Raw genomic sequence first — 19,397 nt, 5'->3', positions numbered from 1 at the left:
CCTTGAGGCCTTGTTCGGTTTGGGAGGGTTTGAAGAGGTTTGAAAGTGATTGAAGGGGATTAAATCCCTTGCAAGTCAAAATCCTTCTCAAACCTCCCCAATCCCCTTCAATCCCTGTGGCAAGGGGATTAACCGAACACGGCCTGACGTGGCAAGCTCCGACACGGTCGCTGCTGTGAGGAGTAAGATGCAGACGAGGGGGGAGCTAACGGAGTCTTGTGTGTTGGTCCGCGGTGGTAAATGCCTGCAGGATCCGTGTGGACCATGGCTGATTGTGGCATTCACAGAGAAGCCACCATCCACGCTGAGTTCTACCACCACGGTAGCTAAGGATCATCAGGTTCACTTGTCAATTATAGCTAGCTGTTGTTCCTGTGGGGAATATGCCAAGAGTAACTTATTGCTAGTTCTTTTCCGAACGATGCTTATCGAAACCAAAACAGAATGTCTAAATACCATCGATGAATCGATGATCATGTCGCCTTGCATCATGACAGAAAATCTAGCCATGCTTCACTGTAGACAAACACACCATCATATAGTAAATCAGTGTGACCTTACCTAGCATGAGAGTAAGATTTAATAATGACATTTAAGACACAATTAACAGGTAATGCTGCACTAAATAGTGATGTGTACACCACATATGCCACCATATGTACAATCAACAGGCAATGCTGCACTAAATAGTGATGTGATACAGATTTTTAGCATCAACCAAAGTCACAGATTTACAGGAGAGCGTAAATGTCAGGGCCTTGCAAAACAAGCCCTTGTGCGAGATTGGGCTTCTATGTTGTTCCACCTCTCTGAGAGAATGCGTTCCTTGTAATTTAATTCCCATTTTCTCCTTACAAATCTTCTTGTAAACTTGTCTGGTGCCCCTTGTGGCTTGGACGTACTGGAAGTGTTCAGGCAGGCATAAGCCCGCCGTAGTCCCATTCGAAAAGAAAATAGAAGAACATGGCACCACCACTGGTCAAACTAAACAGGCAAAACAACTGCCACTAGAATTGAACAACAGAAAAATGGTTGCACGACCAGGCTTCATCTCGATCGACCGGATGTAGCCGTCAAGTTGATCAGGCTTCATCCTGACCGGCTGTAGGCATCAGCTTGTGAAATTCACAGGTGATGGTAGATTCTCTGGTGATGTTATAGTCAGAAACGGTGCACGAGTCTCTAAGATATCTGCTAGCATACAGCAATTTATGACGACATCCGGTCGGCATCAACACCTTATCCTTCATCCTGCTCTTGACGGTGGCAATCGTATCGGATCTCACAACCTGCACGGTTATGGTCTTACCCCAAGGGAACTTGACAAATATCTGCATCTCCTCCAGCCTGCTGATGAACACATCAGTCAGTGCCGTCTCTGAAGTCAGCAAAGCACGCAGCAGTGCAACAGCCTGCAAGACAAGGTCCAGAAACGCTCATGAAAATCACAGCAGAACTGAATTTAGCAATTCTGCGTTCAGTTCACAAGCATACCTCCTGTTTCCCGACAGCAATGCCCATCTCCAGTACGTTAGCCTTGTCTATCCCACACCAATGCTTCATCACAGACATGGCAGAGGTCTGATGCACAAGTAGATCATCGCCGACGACATAGTTCCCACCCTCAACAAGCTCAGGATGCCAGCAATAATGTTTGTTATCATCCTTCGGACACCGGCAGTCAAGCGCCCGGTATGACCTGATGTTGGTAAAAATGTCAAATGGCATAATGCCTGGATCAAGGAACATCATATTGGAGAGAACACCTGCTAAGTGCCCAACATCGTCGAGATCAGTGACGCTTCTGTATAGATTGTCGAAGCACCTGCCAAGATGGCAAGTGCCAGCCCCCATGTTCTTGATCACACAGCTGATAGGGTAAGTCAAGAATCCGAGGAGCATGTCGACAAACTCATGGTTGCATTTGGCATACATGACCTTCTTTTCACGGGTGTGGTAAAAGACCTCGATCGTCCATTCTGGTGAAGAACCTGCAGAATCTTGGTCCAACGGAATAATATTCTGACGGATGATCGGTGTCACAGTGGCATGAGCTGCCTTATGATTATCAGTTCCCTTTGATAGAAATGCATCAGTGAGTACGGTGTCTGAGGAAAGAGAGGCGTTCAACATGGATAAAACCTGAAAAAAATTATAAGTGAGTACCCCAGGTAAACAGGAAAAAAAATGATTCCACTCTACAAACGATGCCGTTAAAAAAATCTTACTTGTGTCCCGGAGACGCTCACTTCGACCTCCTCAAAGGCATGACCGATACCATCAGAACCGAAGGCCTGAGGCAGCAATAGCATGGTCCTGGTGGATGCTGGCTTGATTTTCATGTCATCACTGATCACATACCGTTCTTTGCCACCTACAAACGTCTCTTTGCACCCTACTTGCTCGTAGACATGCAACATTCTAGCCATAACTAGGGAACACTTGCAGAGCCTGGAAATCTCAAGGTCATTGTCAGTTGACTTGCAGAGCCTGGCAGTAGAGCAAGAATAAGAATTTAGAGCACATATAGAGTTCTTTTCAGTACACCAAGAGGGTACATATATAAGCATACTGGAACTCATTGGTGCGAGCAGGCGTGAGAAGCATGCCATGGCAGGCCTCAACCTTCAGCAGGCTACTGTTTCTGAGGTGGTCGACGCTATCGCAAAGGTTGGAGAGGCATCCCTGCGAGGATGATGCACCTGTTGCGCAGGACTGGAGGGCAGAGAGCGGCAGAGTGAGGAAGGATAGGAGGACATCGACGAAGTCGGAGCCCGCGTCAGCGAACAACACACGGTTCCCCGGCCTGTCCACGGCGAGCTTGATCTTGATGACGCCCATAGGTCAGCTTATCTGTTCCTAGCCCTTGCCAATCAAGGGTTTAATACAGCTGCAAGTAGTGTTTTTGACGAAGTTCAAGCTGTGATGGGATGCAGCTGCAAGAATCAGATCTGTATCACCATAGATATAATTAACAAGGAGTGGTTGTACTGCACAAAAAAACATCATCAAGATGTGAATGGTGGCAAACTGGCATTGTACAACGATCAAGAAGTAGTGGTCAAAGCGCTTACTAATACTCCCTCTGTTTCAAAATTATTGAAGTTCTACGATTGTCCTACAAGTTAAACTCATCTATTCCGTTGACCAATGTGCAAAATAGCGAAAAGGGGACCAAACCGCAAACAAAGTCGTTGGCACCAGCAGAAGTTTTGAACGCTAATGATTTATTTGGAGATAAAACTCAGTTGCTAAGTCTCGTTTAACTCTGGCAAGACACAGAACTGCATGTTAACTGCACATCGTCGACATGTTAAAAGAACTGAACCCACTGAAACTTTATTAACTATGAACACTTAAATACTCCTAACAAATTGTTTGACCACTATGATTGCGCAAACATAAGCTCCCAGCAGAATGGGCATGTCAATCATAATTTTGGACATGTTACACCAGGTCAAAACAAATCAAGGTGGACCAATCCGTACAACCTCAACCGGAACCCTAAACGTACAGTCTGAGAGACATCAGCCACACTTTATCAAATCCAGTCTCTGGACCGCTCAATAGATCAGGTCCACGAAGTAAACTGAAAGAAACATGGTCAGGGCGGGGATCGGAAGCGAACCATAGCGGAGAGGGCAGCGGGGCTCGGCTTCAGAGAGTGGAGCTGCTCGCCTGCTACCACCGGCCCGCCAGGCGAGCCACGGCGAGGGCGCTGGGCGATCTGCGGCGGCGACGGTGATCGACGGCTGCGCGGTCTGGGTCGGGATTGCGGCGTCCGGCCGCTGCTCTCTGCTCTCTGCTCTGCTCCCGTAATTTCCTTCTCTCCCTCTCCTTTTTTTAATTCGCTTTCGAGGAGGTACTCCGCTTTTTACTCCGGGATGACAGAAACCGGCCCATTTCTTAACGTCACAAGATTTCGTGTTGTCACGTTCCAAACATTTCAAATTTAGGATTTGAAAATGGAAGCATATATGCATATCATGATTCCATTGCATCTTGCCCGCTTTCGAATTTGTTTGACTATTTTATAAATAACAAATTCAATTTAGGATTTATTCAATGCCGTATTAAATTCCTTGCATAGAAATGAATTTTCAAAATTGCAAGTTTCCAATGAGTAATATAAGCCCGGAAGTTGAGCGAGACTTGCACCTCTTTATAACGTGAGCTCTTCTCCCACTTGTATGAGCATGAGAAGACGAGACCTATACGCGCGCTCTTCCTCCTCGCTTGCCTCGCCTTGCCTCACCACGGGTTGCGGGAATGAGCCGAGTGGAGGACAGAGCTATGCACATTGTCTACGCTTTAATTACTCGGCCGTTTCCGATTCTTTTGAATCGTGTGGCTGTTACTTGGAGGTGGGGTATATAGTCAGGCAGACGTCTGCCCAGGGACAACAGGCCTCCAGAACCCTGCCTCTCTTGATCCTGTACGGAGCGCACTCGTGCGACTGCTGGCAGCGACGACTTGGCCAACGACAACTTCTTCTCCGACCTCGGCAACCTCTTCCTCAATGACATGGGCGACAATTCATGTTTCTAGTATGTGCCCTAGATTCGATCTACTCATCTACTATGCTATTGTTGTCATGATTAGTTTAATCTTTGTTATTGTTGTCATAATTTATTTAGTGTTTATTCCAATTAAATCTCGTAGTAATTTGATATATTCAACAGAAAGGAATCGGTAGTAAACCGTAGCAGAGAGGGTGGCAGAACTCTGGTTCAGAGAGTCGAACTGCTCGCTTGCTAGCCTGCTACAACTCCACTGGCCCACCGGGATAGCCACAACGAGGGAGCTAGGTGATCTTAGGTGACACGCCGATTCTCGCGGCCCGGATTGCGGTGTCCAGGCGCTGCTACCCTCTTGCAATTTCATTTTAGTAATTAGTTTTCGAGGAGGTACTTTTTATTCGGGCAACTGGGTCAGTGCATGTGCAACAGCAGGCTTAACCCACGTCACAATATTTTCGTGTTTTCCATTAAAAACAGAAGCAACTGAATAAAAAGTAGAATGTGCAATAAATTATTCGAATATTTAGTAGAAAAATGGAGGAGACAATAACATGAATAAAAAGCACCCATCATTTGTAAACGAAAATAATAATCATTACAGTCTCCAGGTAGTTCAGAAAGAATGCTATGACTTATTTTCATGTATACCACCTATGGCACCCTGCCCAGACTGTCGTGCTCCACCACCTTAGGGCTTCCAGGTGGAGCAACACCAAGGAGCGAGATGAAGGAAATATGCCCTAGAGGCAATAATAAAGTTATTATTTATTTCCTTATTTCATGATAAATGTTTATTATTCATGCTAGATTTGTATTAACCGGAAACATAATACATGTGTAAATACATAGACAAACATAGTGTCACTAGTATGCCTCTACTTGATTAGCTCGTTAAACAAAGATGGTTAAGTTTCCTAACCATAGACATGAGTTGTCATTTGATTAACGGGATCACATCATTAGGAGAATGATGTGATTGACTTGACCCATTCCGTTAGCTTAGCACTTGATCGTTTAGTGTATTGATCTTGCTTTCTTCATGACTTACACATGTTCATATAACTATGAGATTATGCAACTCTCGTTTACCGGAGGAACACTTTGTGTGCTACCAAACGTCACAACGTAACTGGGTGATTATAAAGGTGCTCTACAGGTGTCTCCGAAGGTACTTGTTGGGTTGGCGTATTTCGAGATTATGATTTGTCACTTCGATTGTCGGAGAGGTATCTCTGGGCCCACTCGGTAATGCACATCACTATAAGCCTTGGAAGCATTGTAACTAATGAGTTAATTACATGATGATGTATTACGGAACGAGTAAAGAGACTTGCCGGTAACGAGATTGAACTAGGTATTGAGATACCGATGATCGAATCTCGGGCAAATAACATATCGATGACAAAAGGAACAACGTATGTTGTTATGCGATTTGATCGATAAAAGATCTTCGTAGAATATGTGGGAGTCAATATGAGCATCCAGGTTCCGCTATTGGTTATTGACCGGAGACGTGTCTCGGTCATGTCTACATAGTTCTCGAACCCGTAGGGTCCGCACGCTTAAAGTTCGATGACGGTTATATTATGAGTTTATGTGTTTTGATGTACTGAAGGTAGTTCAGAGTCCTGGATGAGATCGGGGCCATGATGAGGAGTCTCGAAATGGTTGAGACGTAAAGATCGATATATTGGACGACTATATTCGGACATCGGAAAGGTTCCGAGTGATTCGGGTATTTATCAGAGTGACGGGGGGTTATCGGAAACCCCGGGGGGACTATTGGGCCTACATGGGCCATAGGGAAGAGGGAAGGCAGCCCACAAGGGACAGCTGCGCCCCCTCCCTATAGGGGGTCCGAATTGGACTAGGGAGGGGCCCCCCCTTTCCTTCTCCTTTCCCTCTCCTTCCTTCCTCCTTCCTTTTCCTAGTTGGACTAGGAAAGAGGGGAGTCCTACTCCTACTAGGAAGAGGAATCCTCCCCTCCTTGGTGCACCCCAAGGCTGGCCGGCCTCCCCGCCCTTGCTCCTTTATATACGGGGGCAGGGGGCACGTCTAGACACAACAATTGATCCCTTGGATCTCTTAGCCGTGTGCGGTGCCCCCCTCCACCATAATCCACCTCGATAATATCGTAGTGGTGCTTAGGCGAAGCCCTGCGTCGGTAGAACATCATCATCGTCACCACCCCGTCGTGCTGACGGAACTCTCCCTCAAAGCTTGGCTGGATCGGAGTTCGAGGGACGTCATCGAGCTGAACGTGTGCTGAACTCGGAGGTGTCGTGCGTTCGGTACTTGATCGGTCGGATCGTGAAGACGTACGACTACATCAACCGCGTTGTGCTAACGCTTTCGCTTTTGGTCTACGAGGGTATGTGGACACACTCTCCCCCCTCGTTGCTATGCATCACCATGATCTTGCGTGTGCGTAGGAATTTTTTGAAATTACTACGTTTCCCAACAGTGGTATCCGAGCCTGGTTTTATGCGTAGATGTTATATGCACGAGTAGAACACAAGTGAGTTATGGGTGATACAAGTCATACTGCTTACCAACATGTCATACTTTGGTTCGGCCGTATTGTTGGATGAAGCGGCCCGAACCGACATTACGCGTACGCTTACGCGGGACTGGTTCTACCGACGTGCTTTGTACACAGGTGGCTGGCGGGTGTTAGTTTGTCCAACTTTAGTTGAACCGAGTGTGGCTACGCCCGGTCCTTGAGAAGGTTAAAACAGCACTAACTTGACGAACTATCATTGTGGTTTTGATGCGTAGGTAAGAACAGTTTTTGCTCAGCCCGTAGCAGCCACGTAAAACTTGCAACAACAAAGTAGAGGGCGTCTAACTTGTTTTTACAGGGCATGTTGTGATGTGATATGGTCAAGATGTGATGCTATATTTTATTGTATGAGATGATCATGTTTTGTAACCAAGTTATCGGCAACTGGCAGGATCCATATGGTTCTTGATGTATTGTATGCAATGCAATCGCCTTGTAATTGCTTTACTTTATCACTAAGCGGTAGCGATAGTCGTAGAAGCAATAGGTGGCGAAACGAGAATGATGCTACAATGGAGATCAAGGTGTCGCGCCGGTGACGGTGGTGATCATGACGGTGCTTCGGAGATGGAGATCACAAGCACAAGATGATGATGGACATATCATATCACTCATATTGATTGCATGTGATGTTTATCCTTTATGTATCTTATTTTGCTTTGACTGATGATAGCATTATAAGATGATCTCTCACTAAATTTCAAGGTATAAGTGTTCTCCTTGAGTATGCACCGTTGCGAAAGTTCTTCGTGCTGAGACACCACGTGATGATCGGGTGTGATAGGCTCTACGTTCAAATACAACAGGTGCAGAACAGTTGCACACGCGGAATACTCAGGTTAAACTTGACGAGCCTAGCATATACAGATATGGCATCGGAACACTGAGACCAAAAGGTCGAGCGTGAATCATATAGTAGATATGATCAACATAGTGATGTTCACCATTGAAAACTACTCCATCTCACGTGATGATCGGACATAGTTTAGTTGATTTGGATCACGTGATCACTTAGATGATTAGAGGGACGTCTATCTAAGTGGGAGTTCTTAAGCAATATGATTAATTGAACTTAAATTTATAATGAACTTAGTCCTGGTAGTATTTTGCAAATTATGTTGTAGATCAATAGCTCGTGTTGTTGCTTTCATATCTTTATTTTGATATGTTCCTAGAGAAAACTGTGTTGAAAGATGTTAGTAGCAATGATGCGGATTGGATCCGTGATCTGAGGATTGTCCTCATTGCTGCACAAAAGAATTATGTCCTTGATGCACCGCTAGGTGATGGACCTATTGCAGGAGCAGATGCACACGTTATGAACGTTTGGCTAGCTCAATATGATGACTACTTGATAGTTTAGTGCACCATGCTTAACGGCTTAGAATCGGGACTTCAAAGACGTTTTGAACGTCATGGGCCATATGAGATGTTCCAGGATTTGAAGTTAATATTCAAGCAAATACCCGAGTTGAGAGATATGAAGTCTCCAACAAGTTCTATAGCTAAAAGATGGAGGAGAATTGCTCAACTAGTGAGCATGTGCTCAGATTGTCTAGGTACTACAATCGCTTGAATCAAGAGGGAGTTAATCTTCCACATAAGATAGTGATTGACAGAGTTCTCTAGTCACCATCACCAAGTTAGTACAACTTCGTGATGAACTATAGTATGCAAAGGATGGCGAAAACGATTCCCGAGCTCTTTGCGATGTTTAAATCAACGAAGGTAGAAATCAAGAAAGAGCATCAAGTGTTGATGATTGACAAGACCACTAGTTTCAAGAAAAAAGGCAAAGGGAAAGAAAGGGTACTTCAAGTAGAATGACAAGCAAGTTGTCACTCCCGCAAAGAAGCCCAAAGCTGGACCAAAGCCTAAAACTGAGTGCTTACATTGCAAAGGAAATGGTCACTGGAAATGGAAATTCCCTGAATATTTGGTGGATAAGAAGGATGGCAAAGTGAACAAGGGTATATTTGATATACAGGTTATTTATGTGTGCCTTACTAGTGTTTATAGCAGCCCTTGAGTATTTGATACTTGTTCGGTTGCTAAGATTAGTAACTCGAAACAGGAGTTACATAATAAACAGACACTAGTTGAGGGGAAGTGACGTTGAGTGTTGGAAGTAGTTCCAAGATTGACATGATCATCATCACACACTCCCTATACTTTCGGGATTAGTATTAAACCTAAATAAATGTTATTTGGCATTTGTGTTGAGCAAGAATATGATTTGATCATGTTTATTGCAATATGGTTATTCATTTAAAGTCAGAGAATAATTGTTGTTCTGTTTACATGAATAAAACCTTCAATGGTCATACACCCAATGAAAATAGTTTGTTGGATCTCGATCGTAGTGATACACATATTCATAATATTGATGCCAAAAGATAGCAAAGATAATAATGATAGTGCAACTTATTAGTGGCACTGTCGTTTGGGTCATATCGGTGTAAAGCGCATGAAGAAACTCCATAAAGATGGATTTTCGGAATCACTTGGTTATGAATCATTTGATGCTTGCGAACCGTGCCTTTTGGGCAAGATGACTAAAACTCCATTCTCCAGAACAATAGAATGAGCTACTGACTTGTTGGAAATAATACATACTGATGTATGCAGACCAATGAGTATTAAGGCTCGTGGTGGGTATCATTATTTTCTGACCTTCACAGATGATTTGAGCAGATATGGGTATATCTACTTGATGAAACATAAGTGTGAAATAGTTGAAAGGTTCAAAGAATTTCAGAGTGAAGTAGAAAATCATCGTAACAAGAAAATAAAGTTTCTACGATCTGATCGTGGAGATGAATATTTGAGTTACGAGTTGGGCCATCAGTTAAAATAATGTGGAATAGTTTCACAAACTCATGCCACCTGTAACACCACAATGTAACGGTGTGTCCGGACGTCATAACCGCACTTTATTTGATATGATGCAATCAATGATGTCTCTTACCGATTTACCAATATTGTTTTGGGGTTATGCAATAGAGATAGTTGCATTCACGTTAAAATAGGGCACCATCTAAATCCGTTGAGACGACACCGTATGAACTATGGTTTAGCAATAAACCTAAGCTGTCGTTTCTTAAAGTTTGGGGTTGCGATGCTTATGTGAAAAAGTTTCATCCTGATAAGCTCAAACCCAAATCGGAGAAATGTGTCTTCATAGGATACCCAAAGGAGACAGTTGGGTACACCTTCTATCATAGATCCGAAGGCAAGACATTCATTGCTAAGAATGGATCCTTTCTAGAGAAGGAGTTTCTCTCGAAAGAAGTGAGTGGGACGAAAGTAAAACTTGATGAGGTAACTGTACCTGCTCCCTTATTGGAAAGTAGTTCATCACAAAAATATGTTCCTGTGACTCCTACACCAATTAGTGAGGAAGCTAATGATGATGATCATGTAACTTCAGATCAAGTTACTACCGAACCTTGTAGGTCAACCAGAGTGAGATCCGCACCAGAGTGGTACGGTAATCCTGTTCTGAAAGTCATGTTACTAGACCATGATAAACCTACGAACTATGAGGAAGCGATGGTGAGCCCAGATTCCGCGAAATGGCTGGAGGCCATGAAATCTGAGATAGGATCCATGTATGAGAACAAAGTGTGGACTTTGGTGGATTTGCCCGATGATCGGCAACCCATAGAAAATAAATGGATCTTCAAGAGGAAGACGGACGTTGATAGTAGTGTTACTATCTGCAAAGCTCGACTTGTCGCAAAAAGGTTTTTGACAAGTTCAAGGTGTTGACTGCAATGACATTTTCTCAACTGTAGCGATGCTTAAATTTGTCCAAATCATGTTAGCAATTGTCACATTTTATGAAAGCTGGCAAATGGATGTCAAAATGGCATTCCTTAATGGTTTTCTTAAAGAAGAGTTGTATATGATGCAACCAGAATGTTTTGTCAATCCTAAAGGTGCTAACAAAATGTGCAAGCTCCAGCGATCCATCTATGGACTGGTGCAAGCATCTCGAAGTTGGAATATATACTTTGATAAGCTGATCAAAGCATATAGTTTTATACGGACTTGCAGAGAAGCCTGTATTTGCAATAAAGTGAGTGGGAGCACTACAACCTTTCTGATAAGTATATGTGAGTGACATATTGTTGATCAGAAATGATGTAGAATTTTTCTGGAAAGCATGCAGAAGTGTTTGAAAGGAGTTCTTTAAAAGATAGACCTCAGTAAAGCTACTTACATATTGAGCATCAAGATCTATTGAGATAGATCAAGACGCTTGATAAGATTTTTAATGAGCACATACCTTGACAAGATTTTGAAGTAGCTCAAAATGGAATAGTCAAAGAAAGAGTTCTTGCCTGTGTTGCAAAGGTACGAAATTGAGTAAGACTCGAATCCCGACCACGGCAGAAAATAGAAAGAGAATGAAAGTCATTTCCTATGTCTCAGTCATAGGTTCTATAAAAGTATGCCATGCTATGGACCAGACCTATTGTATACTATGCCCTGGTTTGGCAAGGGAGTACAATGGTGATCTTGGAGTATATCACTGGACATTGGTCAAAATTATCCTTAGTGGAATAAGGATATGTTTCTCGATTATGGAGGTGACAAGAGGTTCGTCGTAAAGGTTTACGTCGATGCAAGATTTGACACTGATCAGATGACTCTAAGTCTCAATCTGGATACATATTGAGAGTGGGAGCAATTAGCTGTAGTAGCTCCGTACAGAGCATTGTAGACATAGAATATTTTTGCAAAATACATACGGCTCTGAATGTGACAGACCCTTTGACTAAACTTTCTCTCACGAGCAAAACATGATCACACCTTAGTACTTTTTGGATGCTAATCACATAGCAATATGAACTAGATTATTGACTCTAGTAAACCCTTTGGGTGTTGGTCACATAACGATGTGAACTATGGGTGTTAATCATATACAGATATGAATATTAGTGTTAAATCACATGGCAATGTGAACTAGATTATTGACTCTACTGCAAGTGGGAGACTGAAGGAAATATGCCCTAGAGGCAATAATACAGTTATTATTTATTTCTTTATTTCATGATAAATGTTTATTATTCATGCTAGAATTGTATTAACCGGAAACATAATACATGTGTGAATACATAGACAAACATAGTGTCACTAGTAAGTTGTATGTGCTTTGCATGTCAATACTTAATCATGCACAAAATTAATGAATAACTCAGGAGGGCACGGCTCACACAACATTTTCCATTTTTCAATGAGTATTGCAAAAAAGTCCATGAATGTTATAAATAAAGCATAACATAGGAAGGACGATATCATAGACAAATTAGTCATTATATTAATTGTTTAGGTGGAAGTGATAAATAATTAATTCAAAGATTTTTGAACTTCTTTGGTGTGAAATTGCAAATCAGACCCGTCGATTTAACCTAGTGTCTGATGCCGAGACATGTGTGTTGGTGATTTCGAGCCATGAGTGACCGGGAGTTGGGGCCTACACGAAAACATCAACATCATTGTCGGTGGAGGGAAGTCAATAGGTTGATGGGTTCTGGTGGAATGGGGGTGCGGGGAGCTCGCTGGCTACGAGAAAGCTGCCGAGATTTAGAGATTGGTGGGGTAGGGGGAGTAGAGGAGGTCTAGTCGAGCAGGGCAAAGGGCGGGGCGGTGCGCTGTTGGGTCGGTGTCTGGCGATGTTTCCAGAAAGAAGAACACCACCAAAATGAGGAAGAATATGAAGTTGTGGCCATTGGACCTGAATCAGACTGCGGATAGAACTTGGCATAAAGGTGGCCCCTTATTTCAACATTTAAGGGAGTTGTTAAATTTATTTTGGTTTGTCATTTTATCTAGAGAAATTTTCAATATGTAAAGTTGATCCTTATTTCAGGCCCATATAGTGGACGATGTGAAGGCACATAGGTGCAACATAACAAAATATTAACAATGTTTAGAGAAATTTTATTAAATATCAAAATAATCACAACTCACTCATCTTGAATCTAAACACGAAAATGATGATAAATTATTTGGGGGCGTTCTCAAATATGTCGTTTGCATTTTATATAAGACACATGTTTTTCTTTATGAAATAATTGTATTGTTAACACTTATCTGTTCAACCATTGATTTTGATAATACAAAAATCTACTATTTATATTATGCACATTTGTTATACGTAGTTTGAAAGGTAAGAAATGTAAATATTTTTTGGTGAAAATAATACATATTTAACTATGTGCACATATTTTTTTTAAATTTAGATCGATAAGCAATGTAATAGAAGAAATGTCAAATTATATTTACTTTAGAGAAGTACATAATCCAAAAATAAGAAACTAAAAATTATATTGGCAGGTCTCATGGCGATTTTTTTCTCCTTTTTGCGGCTAACAGATCAACACATATAGCGAAAGTGTTGTTCTGAGCACGAGCTCAGATGAGCTCGTTATCTTCATCGCTCGTTCGCTCCTAGATTCCCACCAGCCCATATATATGTGAGTGTATTCTAAATAGTATATGCAACCATATTCCAGCCCATGGCCCACCCACCAACCCATTTAATGTGACGCCGTCTCACGCGTCGCGGCTCAGAACGGCTGTCAACGGTATGGGCCACGGCTCGGACGTCGCTAACCGTTTACACTCGCCTATTTATTAGCCCTTCATCGTTCCACTAAAGAACCGCTACCCCTGAAGATTTCCCACTGCTTACCCTAACGAAAATGCGTGTGGGCGTTTGCACATCGCCGACACGCCTCCATCACCACTCATTTTGCCACGTATGAATAGATGACATCAGCAGATTTTTTTTGGTTTCGGCTTAAAAATGTTGTATCTCCTAAATAAAAAAGCAAACTAAAAATCCATTTTCACCATTAAATCCGTCTCGACGAGATCTTCAAAACTAGACCCCATGTTGATATGTTTTGACGAATTTTTTTTGCCAGAAGTTGCCACGATGTTTACACTGCAGTTGCCATAGGGCTTAAACTAAAGTTGCCATGTGGCAATTTTAGTTTGTAGATCATGACAATTTTCGTATTTTGATGATGGCAACTCCAGTACTTTGACCATGAAAATAATTTTTTGTATGAACCATGGCAATTTTACGTGCATGTATCATGGCAATTTTAGTTTATGGTTCATGGCAAGTCTAGTTTCTTAATTCCCCGTTTTATAAATGTCAAAATTTACTTTTAAATGTAGAAGAAAATAGCTGAAACATATCATGACAACTTCAGTGTAAACATCATGGCAATTCATATGCAATAGACATAGCAACTTTTAATCCAAAAAAAATTCATCAAAACATATTAACATGGGATCTAGTTTCAAAGATCTCATCGCGAGGGATTTAATGGTGCAAACGGATTTTCAATCGGATTTTTTGTTTAAGAGATAAAACATTTTAAAAACTGAAAATCCAAAAAGATTCCTGCATGCATGCAATAACGTGGCAATCTGTTTACATTAGAGACGTGTGGTGCGTCTCCCTTCCTGCCACACGTGTGGCAGTTAGCGCAACCCTACCCTAAAAGCATCAACAATGCACAGCACACATTGACCGAATTCATCGCCTAAAAAAACACGAATTGGTGCTACCCAACGCCGAATGATCACATCACCCCTGATTCCACTTATTTTAGATATTCTCTATACAACTTCAGGTGGCACAATTCAGTTTCACGCGACACAAACAAGCGCCACAAGTCTGCCTGAACATGCATCAGAATTCAGTATCAGATAACACATAGAAGCACTGCAATTCAGTCTCAGGCATGCCACTCTAGTCACCGGCATCACACACACCAGGTGGGGCCATGAATCACGTGAAAATAACAATAATTCTACATCGAAACACCTGATCCTGGAAATGCACTGCATAGATACATCCATAGTCAGCCTCACTGCCGGACGGTACCACACAGTACATGAGTACAACATAAATAGAAAATGCCCAAAACACATCAACATATCTTTAGATTACACCCTTGCTCTCCTTGGTTTTCATCAGTCAGAACTGATGCTGCTGCTGCAGCCATGCACTTCACACCAGCATCAGACACCCCCTAATCTCAGATCCATTGGTTTTGTGCAGTTGTTTCTCCTGTGGCCCTTAACCCCACAATTCTTGCACCTAGCAAGCTTCCGAGGTTGTAGGTACTATTTAGATTTTCACTAGTGCTATGCTAGTATGTGTGTCTCGGGGATCTGCTTCACATGGATAAAGTCTAGTACCCGCATTTTCTGAAAACAACATTGTTCATTTTTTGGTACCAACCCTCCACATTTGCATTGCTAGTACTGTAAACTATACTAATTTAAGGAAAACAATACCTCAAGAACATGGGTGTGTAGTATACCCATGTGGGCGAACTGCCCACACTCACAGTCAAAGTCATCCCCACCCTCCATCATTGTGACCTTGTATGATACTCTGCACCACTTCTCCTTGCGCTCGACCTCCGTATGTATTGCAAGATATGATCTGTTCTTCTTCTCATATAAAACCTGGTATGCGCCACACTCATAAAATATATGCCCAAACATTGCCCTTGTGCATATCTTGCTAGCATGTCCCTCGATAGCCAGGTTAGCCCCCATCAGCAGCCTCCCCTGCACCCAAAGCACAAATTGCATCACTTAGGATCCACATCAAAAGAGTTACATCACAAGTGACAGCAAATCTACTATATAGCTCACTGTGCAGAATTAAAATGCTACCACTGATATTGCCTAGAGCTGTGTTTATGACCTCATCTTATGGCGTCTTGGGCATAAGAGATGTCAAGTTTTGTATTTGTTCACAGAAGGACCTCATGTGCCTCACGGCAAGGAATCAACCCCTGGCAAGCTTTTCTTTGCTCCCATTCACTATGTTGAGCAGGTGCATGAGCTGCTCATTCAGGTTTGGAGGCGCTTCATGTGATTTTCATTGTAGTCCGATCTCTGTGTTGGTTGCGTTTTCCAAGCACCTTTAGCTTCAATAGCAACTGTGTCCTCTGCTGCATCATCATCTATGGAAAGGACTGTAGATATGGATGCACGGGTAGATTCACTATCATGGAGTAGCATAGGAGTGCTACAAAAGACAGTGACACAGGCCTTGCTGCCGTCATATATTTTCTAACGATATTAAACCTTTGGTAATCCTAGTTCTGTTAGCATATCAATTATCATACTGTAAGGGATCCTCACTACTGCTGGAGCGGCCTGCAGTTTTCAACAGCATATACAGTGGCATTAGGGGAATACCTTTACAGCCTATTTATACTGAATCAAAGGAATAAACAACATATCAATTAAATCAAAGACACATGGTCTGGCGAATGATCAAACCAAAAAAAGACTGGTTATAGAAAGATAGCTAACCTGGGCAGAGTCGATGATCTAGGTCCTGTGGACTCTTGGTCATATGTTTGGCCAGTGTTCATTGTCACTTTTCTTTAGAAGAAAATCCAGGCAGCAGGAGAAGCATCAGCCAAATGATCAATAAAAGGAAAATGTATCAAACTATGTACTCTACATATCTGCGCGCGCTCAATCTAGTTTCTATGATGTTCGTGGTACATGAAATGATTAAATGTACTTATTCGCCTCTAAATATATATTTGCCAACTCATGGAGTGTAGTAGTTGCCCTGAAACTCTGTAAGGATCAGGCACATACTAAGGCATGAAGGCCACAACAGGTTGTGGCGGGAAGGATGACAGGGATTTCTTTTACCAACAAGAAACTGAAAGATTTATTTATTCATATAAATATAAGTGAGCATCTTATTAAATGAAAAATACTCTTAAGGCAAGTATAACAGTTCATGATGCTCACCCTGTGTGCAGAAAACAGAGCAGAGATTGGCCATGCTGTCTTCATTGCCTCATAGGTTATCAATTTTATTTTCCTTGTTTGGTGAAGATAATTGAGGTTTAAAATGATGGGTCACATATGTTACTTCAACAAATTATCCTGTAAAAATACAGTACAACACTCATTTCAGATTTCCACCACAATATTGGCAAACATCACTTGTAGCTTTGGGGTCATCGGTTACCGTATTTTAATTAGATGAACACAGATTAATTCCAAAGGAAGAATATAATGCAATAAAGCTCGTTCATGGTGGTTGACATGCCAAACCAGGTGGACCAATTATTCCGATGGCCATGAAATCATTGTTCTCCATCAAATACTGCAAAAAGGACGAAGTAAGAACACGAATTTGATTGTTCATGTGTGCCCATTAGCAACCGGTAATTCTAAATTTCTGTTGATCGTATCGCAAGTATCTATCCGGTTTGTCTGCTACAGGGTATAGGTTGACAAATAATTCTCAAGAACTATTGTGGACTAAATAGCCCTTCTAAAATCCCTGGACCTGCGTGACATCGAATCCATGACAACATACACCAGAAATCCTGCAAACCTGGAAGGTCTGTGGGCACTGCTGAACCAAATCTTGAATTCAGAGAGGAGAATGAAGCAACAAAGCAACTCCATTAGCATATATCCAAGGAGAATACTTGAGAAAATTAACGACTCTGTATGCTTAATGCCGAATGAGACATCAATGTGTGCACTGCCTCAAATCATTCATAATCACAGCATCCCTCAAGCAGTATGTACATTTGCTAAGTTTTTGTAGCAGCAGAGAATAATAGCATGACATACACTCAAAACTCTACCAGTTTCCATTGCTACCATCCCCAAGGGAATTGTCACAGATCTACTCATCCCAGATTACTTTGATCCCAGCATTATCAACGAAGCAGACACAGGCAAAATGTTAGATTTCTGGTTTTCTAGCGAACCTCTTTGACCACCAGGGTGCATCCATTTTGCAGACAACTGGGCCGAGCTCTCCCGTCGTCCATCCACGCCTGCCTGTTTCTGACAGTTCCGCACGTCTGCCCTAAAGGATGCCGGCGGCGGCTCTTCCACTGCCCTGAAAGACGTCGCCGTCCTTTATCCAGCAGATCCATGGAGAGATGACTTCCATCCACCTCCTCAACCAAAGGGGATCTGTGCACAAGAACACAAGCGGGAAGCAAATCAAGACCAAAGGCAACACCAATTTCCACCGCTCCAGATTCATCAAAATTTCTTACCTTCTAGGAGTAGTAATCAGCTGCAGAAGGAGTTCCATAGCCGGCAATGGATTCGCCTGAATCGGGCGGCGGCGGCGGTGTCTCCACAACTCCCACCCATTGAATCCAGCAGGGTAAGGTAGGAGACGACAGTACGACGAATCCTGAGCCACGGATCAGGAAGGGGCCCCACGAGTTGAGCCACGGCTCAACTTCCTGCCGTCTACGACCGCCGTTCCTTTGTCTCCGTCCTAGCGATAGCTCAGGTGTATTTCTTCTTTTTCAATACTTACAGACGCTCGCGTATCTCACCCAGCTCTTTCATGCATCACATCCCGAGACACCACTCAACCGCCCAGATATAGAGTGCAGGTGTGCTCGTGTTCAGAAACACCACTTCCCACATATAGGCGTTTTTTCTATTATATCCAGCCAAATCATGGAGACTTGAAACATTTTGAGGTTGACCTTTTTTTTGGAGGTTTCTACCGAGCTAGCCTCCTTCTCATTGCAGGTTGTGGAGAGAATCGGGCAAAGTAGATGTCAAATTTTCTATAGAAAGAATTCTACGGAGTTTACTGGAAGGATGTACTCTGGAGTTTACTGGGACTATGTAGGATGGGCCCCATATGTCACATGTTTAGTACCAGTTTGGAGGCTGCCATGTGCGCATGTAGGGGTCAGTCTGCAGCCGGGCGAATCCTTGGGATAACAATCGTAGGATTCTCTTATCCAACGGTATATATTGCACCAGAATCTGGGCAAACAAACGTGAGCCATTGGATTGATATTATCCAACGGTCCATATTGTAAGTTATTCGTATACTATATAGTAGTATAGACTAATATGCCTCTACTTGACTAGCTCGTTAATCAAAGATGGTTAAGTTTCCTAACCATAGACATGAGTTGTCATTTGATTAACGGGATCACATCATTAGAAGAATGATGTGATTGACTTGACCCATTCCGTTAGCTTAGCACTTGATCGTTTAGTATGTTGCTATTGCTTTCTTCATGACTTATACATGTTCCTATAACTATGAGATTATGCAACTCTCGTTTACCGGAGGAACACTTTGTGTGCTACCAAACGTCACAATGTAACTGGGTGATTATAAAGATGCTCTACAGGTGTCTCCGAAGGTACTTGTCCGGTTGGCGTATTTCGAAATTAGGATTTGTCACTCCGATTGTCGGAGAGGTATCTCTGGGCCCACTCGGTAATGCACATCACTA

At 42.6% G+C, this 19,397-nt stretch overlaps 2 protein-coding genes across 12 annotated transcripts; both read right to left on the bottom strand.

The window, feature by feature from the left end:
- Positions 1–552: 552 nt before the first annotated feature.
- LOC123093793 (uncharacterized) lies at positions 553–3,867 on the bottom strand. Of its 2 annotated transcripts, none has more exons than XM_044515846.1 (5): positions 3,629–3,867; positions 2,573–2,936; positions 2,229–2,490; positions 1,495–2,142; positions 553–1,412 (listed from the first exon to the last, which is right to left on the bottom strand). In XM_044515846.1, exons 2-5 carry the CDS (start codon positions 2,839–2,841, stop codon positions 1,083–1,085), a joined length of 1,509 nt encoding a protein of 502 aa, XP_044371781.1. In that variant the 5' UTR covers positions 2,842–2,936; positions 3,629–3,867; the 3' UTR covers positions 553–1,082. The 2 variants fall into 2 exon arrangements, with proteins under 2 accessions (XP_044371781.1, XP_044371780.1); XM_044515845.1 differs by having other exon boundaries at positions 2,573–2,951; positions 3,629–3,859.
- Positions 3,868–14,639: 10,772 nt separating this feature from the next.
- On the bottom strand, positions 14,640–18,455 carry LOC123093792 (uncharacterized). Of its 10 annotated transcripts, none has more exons than XR_006445555.1 (6): positions 18,180–18,451; positions 17,126–18,093; positions 16,903–17,040; positions 16,447–16,518; positions 15,412–16,287; positions 14,900–15,321 (listed from the first exon to the last, which is right to left on the bottom strand). XR_006445555.1 is itself a non-coding variant. In XM_044515844.1 (4 exons), the coding sequence occupies exons 2-4, from the start codon at positions 16,945–16,947 to the stop codon at positions 14,758–14,760; spliced, it is 519 nt and encodes a 172-aa protein (XP_044371779.1). In that variant the 5' UTR covers positions 16,948–18,093; positions 18,180–18,455; the 3' UTR covers positions 14,640–14,757. The 10 variants fall into 10 exon arrangements, 1 of the variants encoding a protein (XP_044371779.1); XR_006445557.1 differs by having other exon boundaries at positions 14,900–15,690; positions 15,778–16,287; XR_006445556.1 differs by having other exon boundaries at positions 14,900–15,690; positions 15,799–16,287.
- Positions 18,456–19,397: the final 942 nt, after the last annotated feature.

Source organism: Triticum aestivum, chromosome 4B, assembly GCF_018294505.1.
Source record: "Triticum aestivum cultivar Chinese Spring chromosome 4B, IWGSC CS RefSeq v2.1, whole genome shotgun sequence".
NCBI lineage: Eukaryota > Viridiplantae > Streptophyta > Magnoliopsida > Poales > Poaceae > Triticum > Triticum aestivum.
This window is presented reverse-complemented; position numbering and strand designations above follow the sequence as displayed.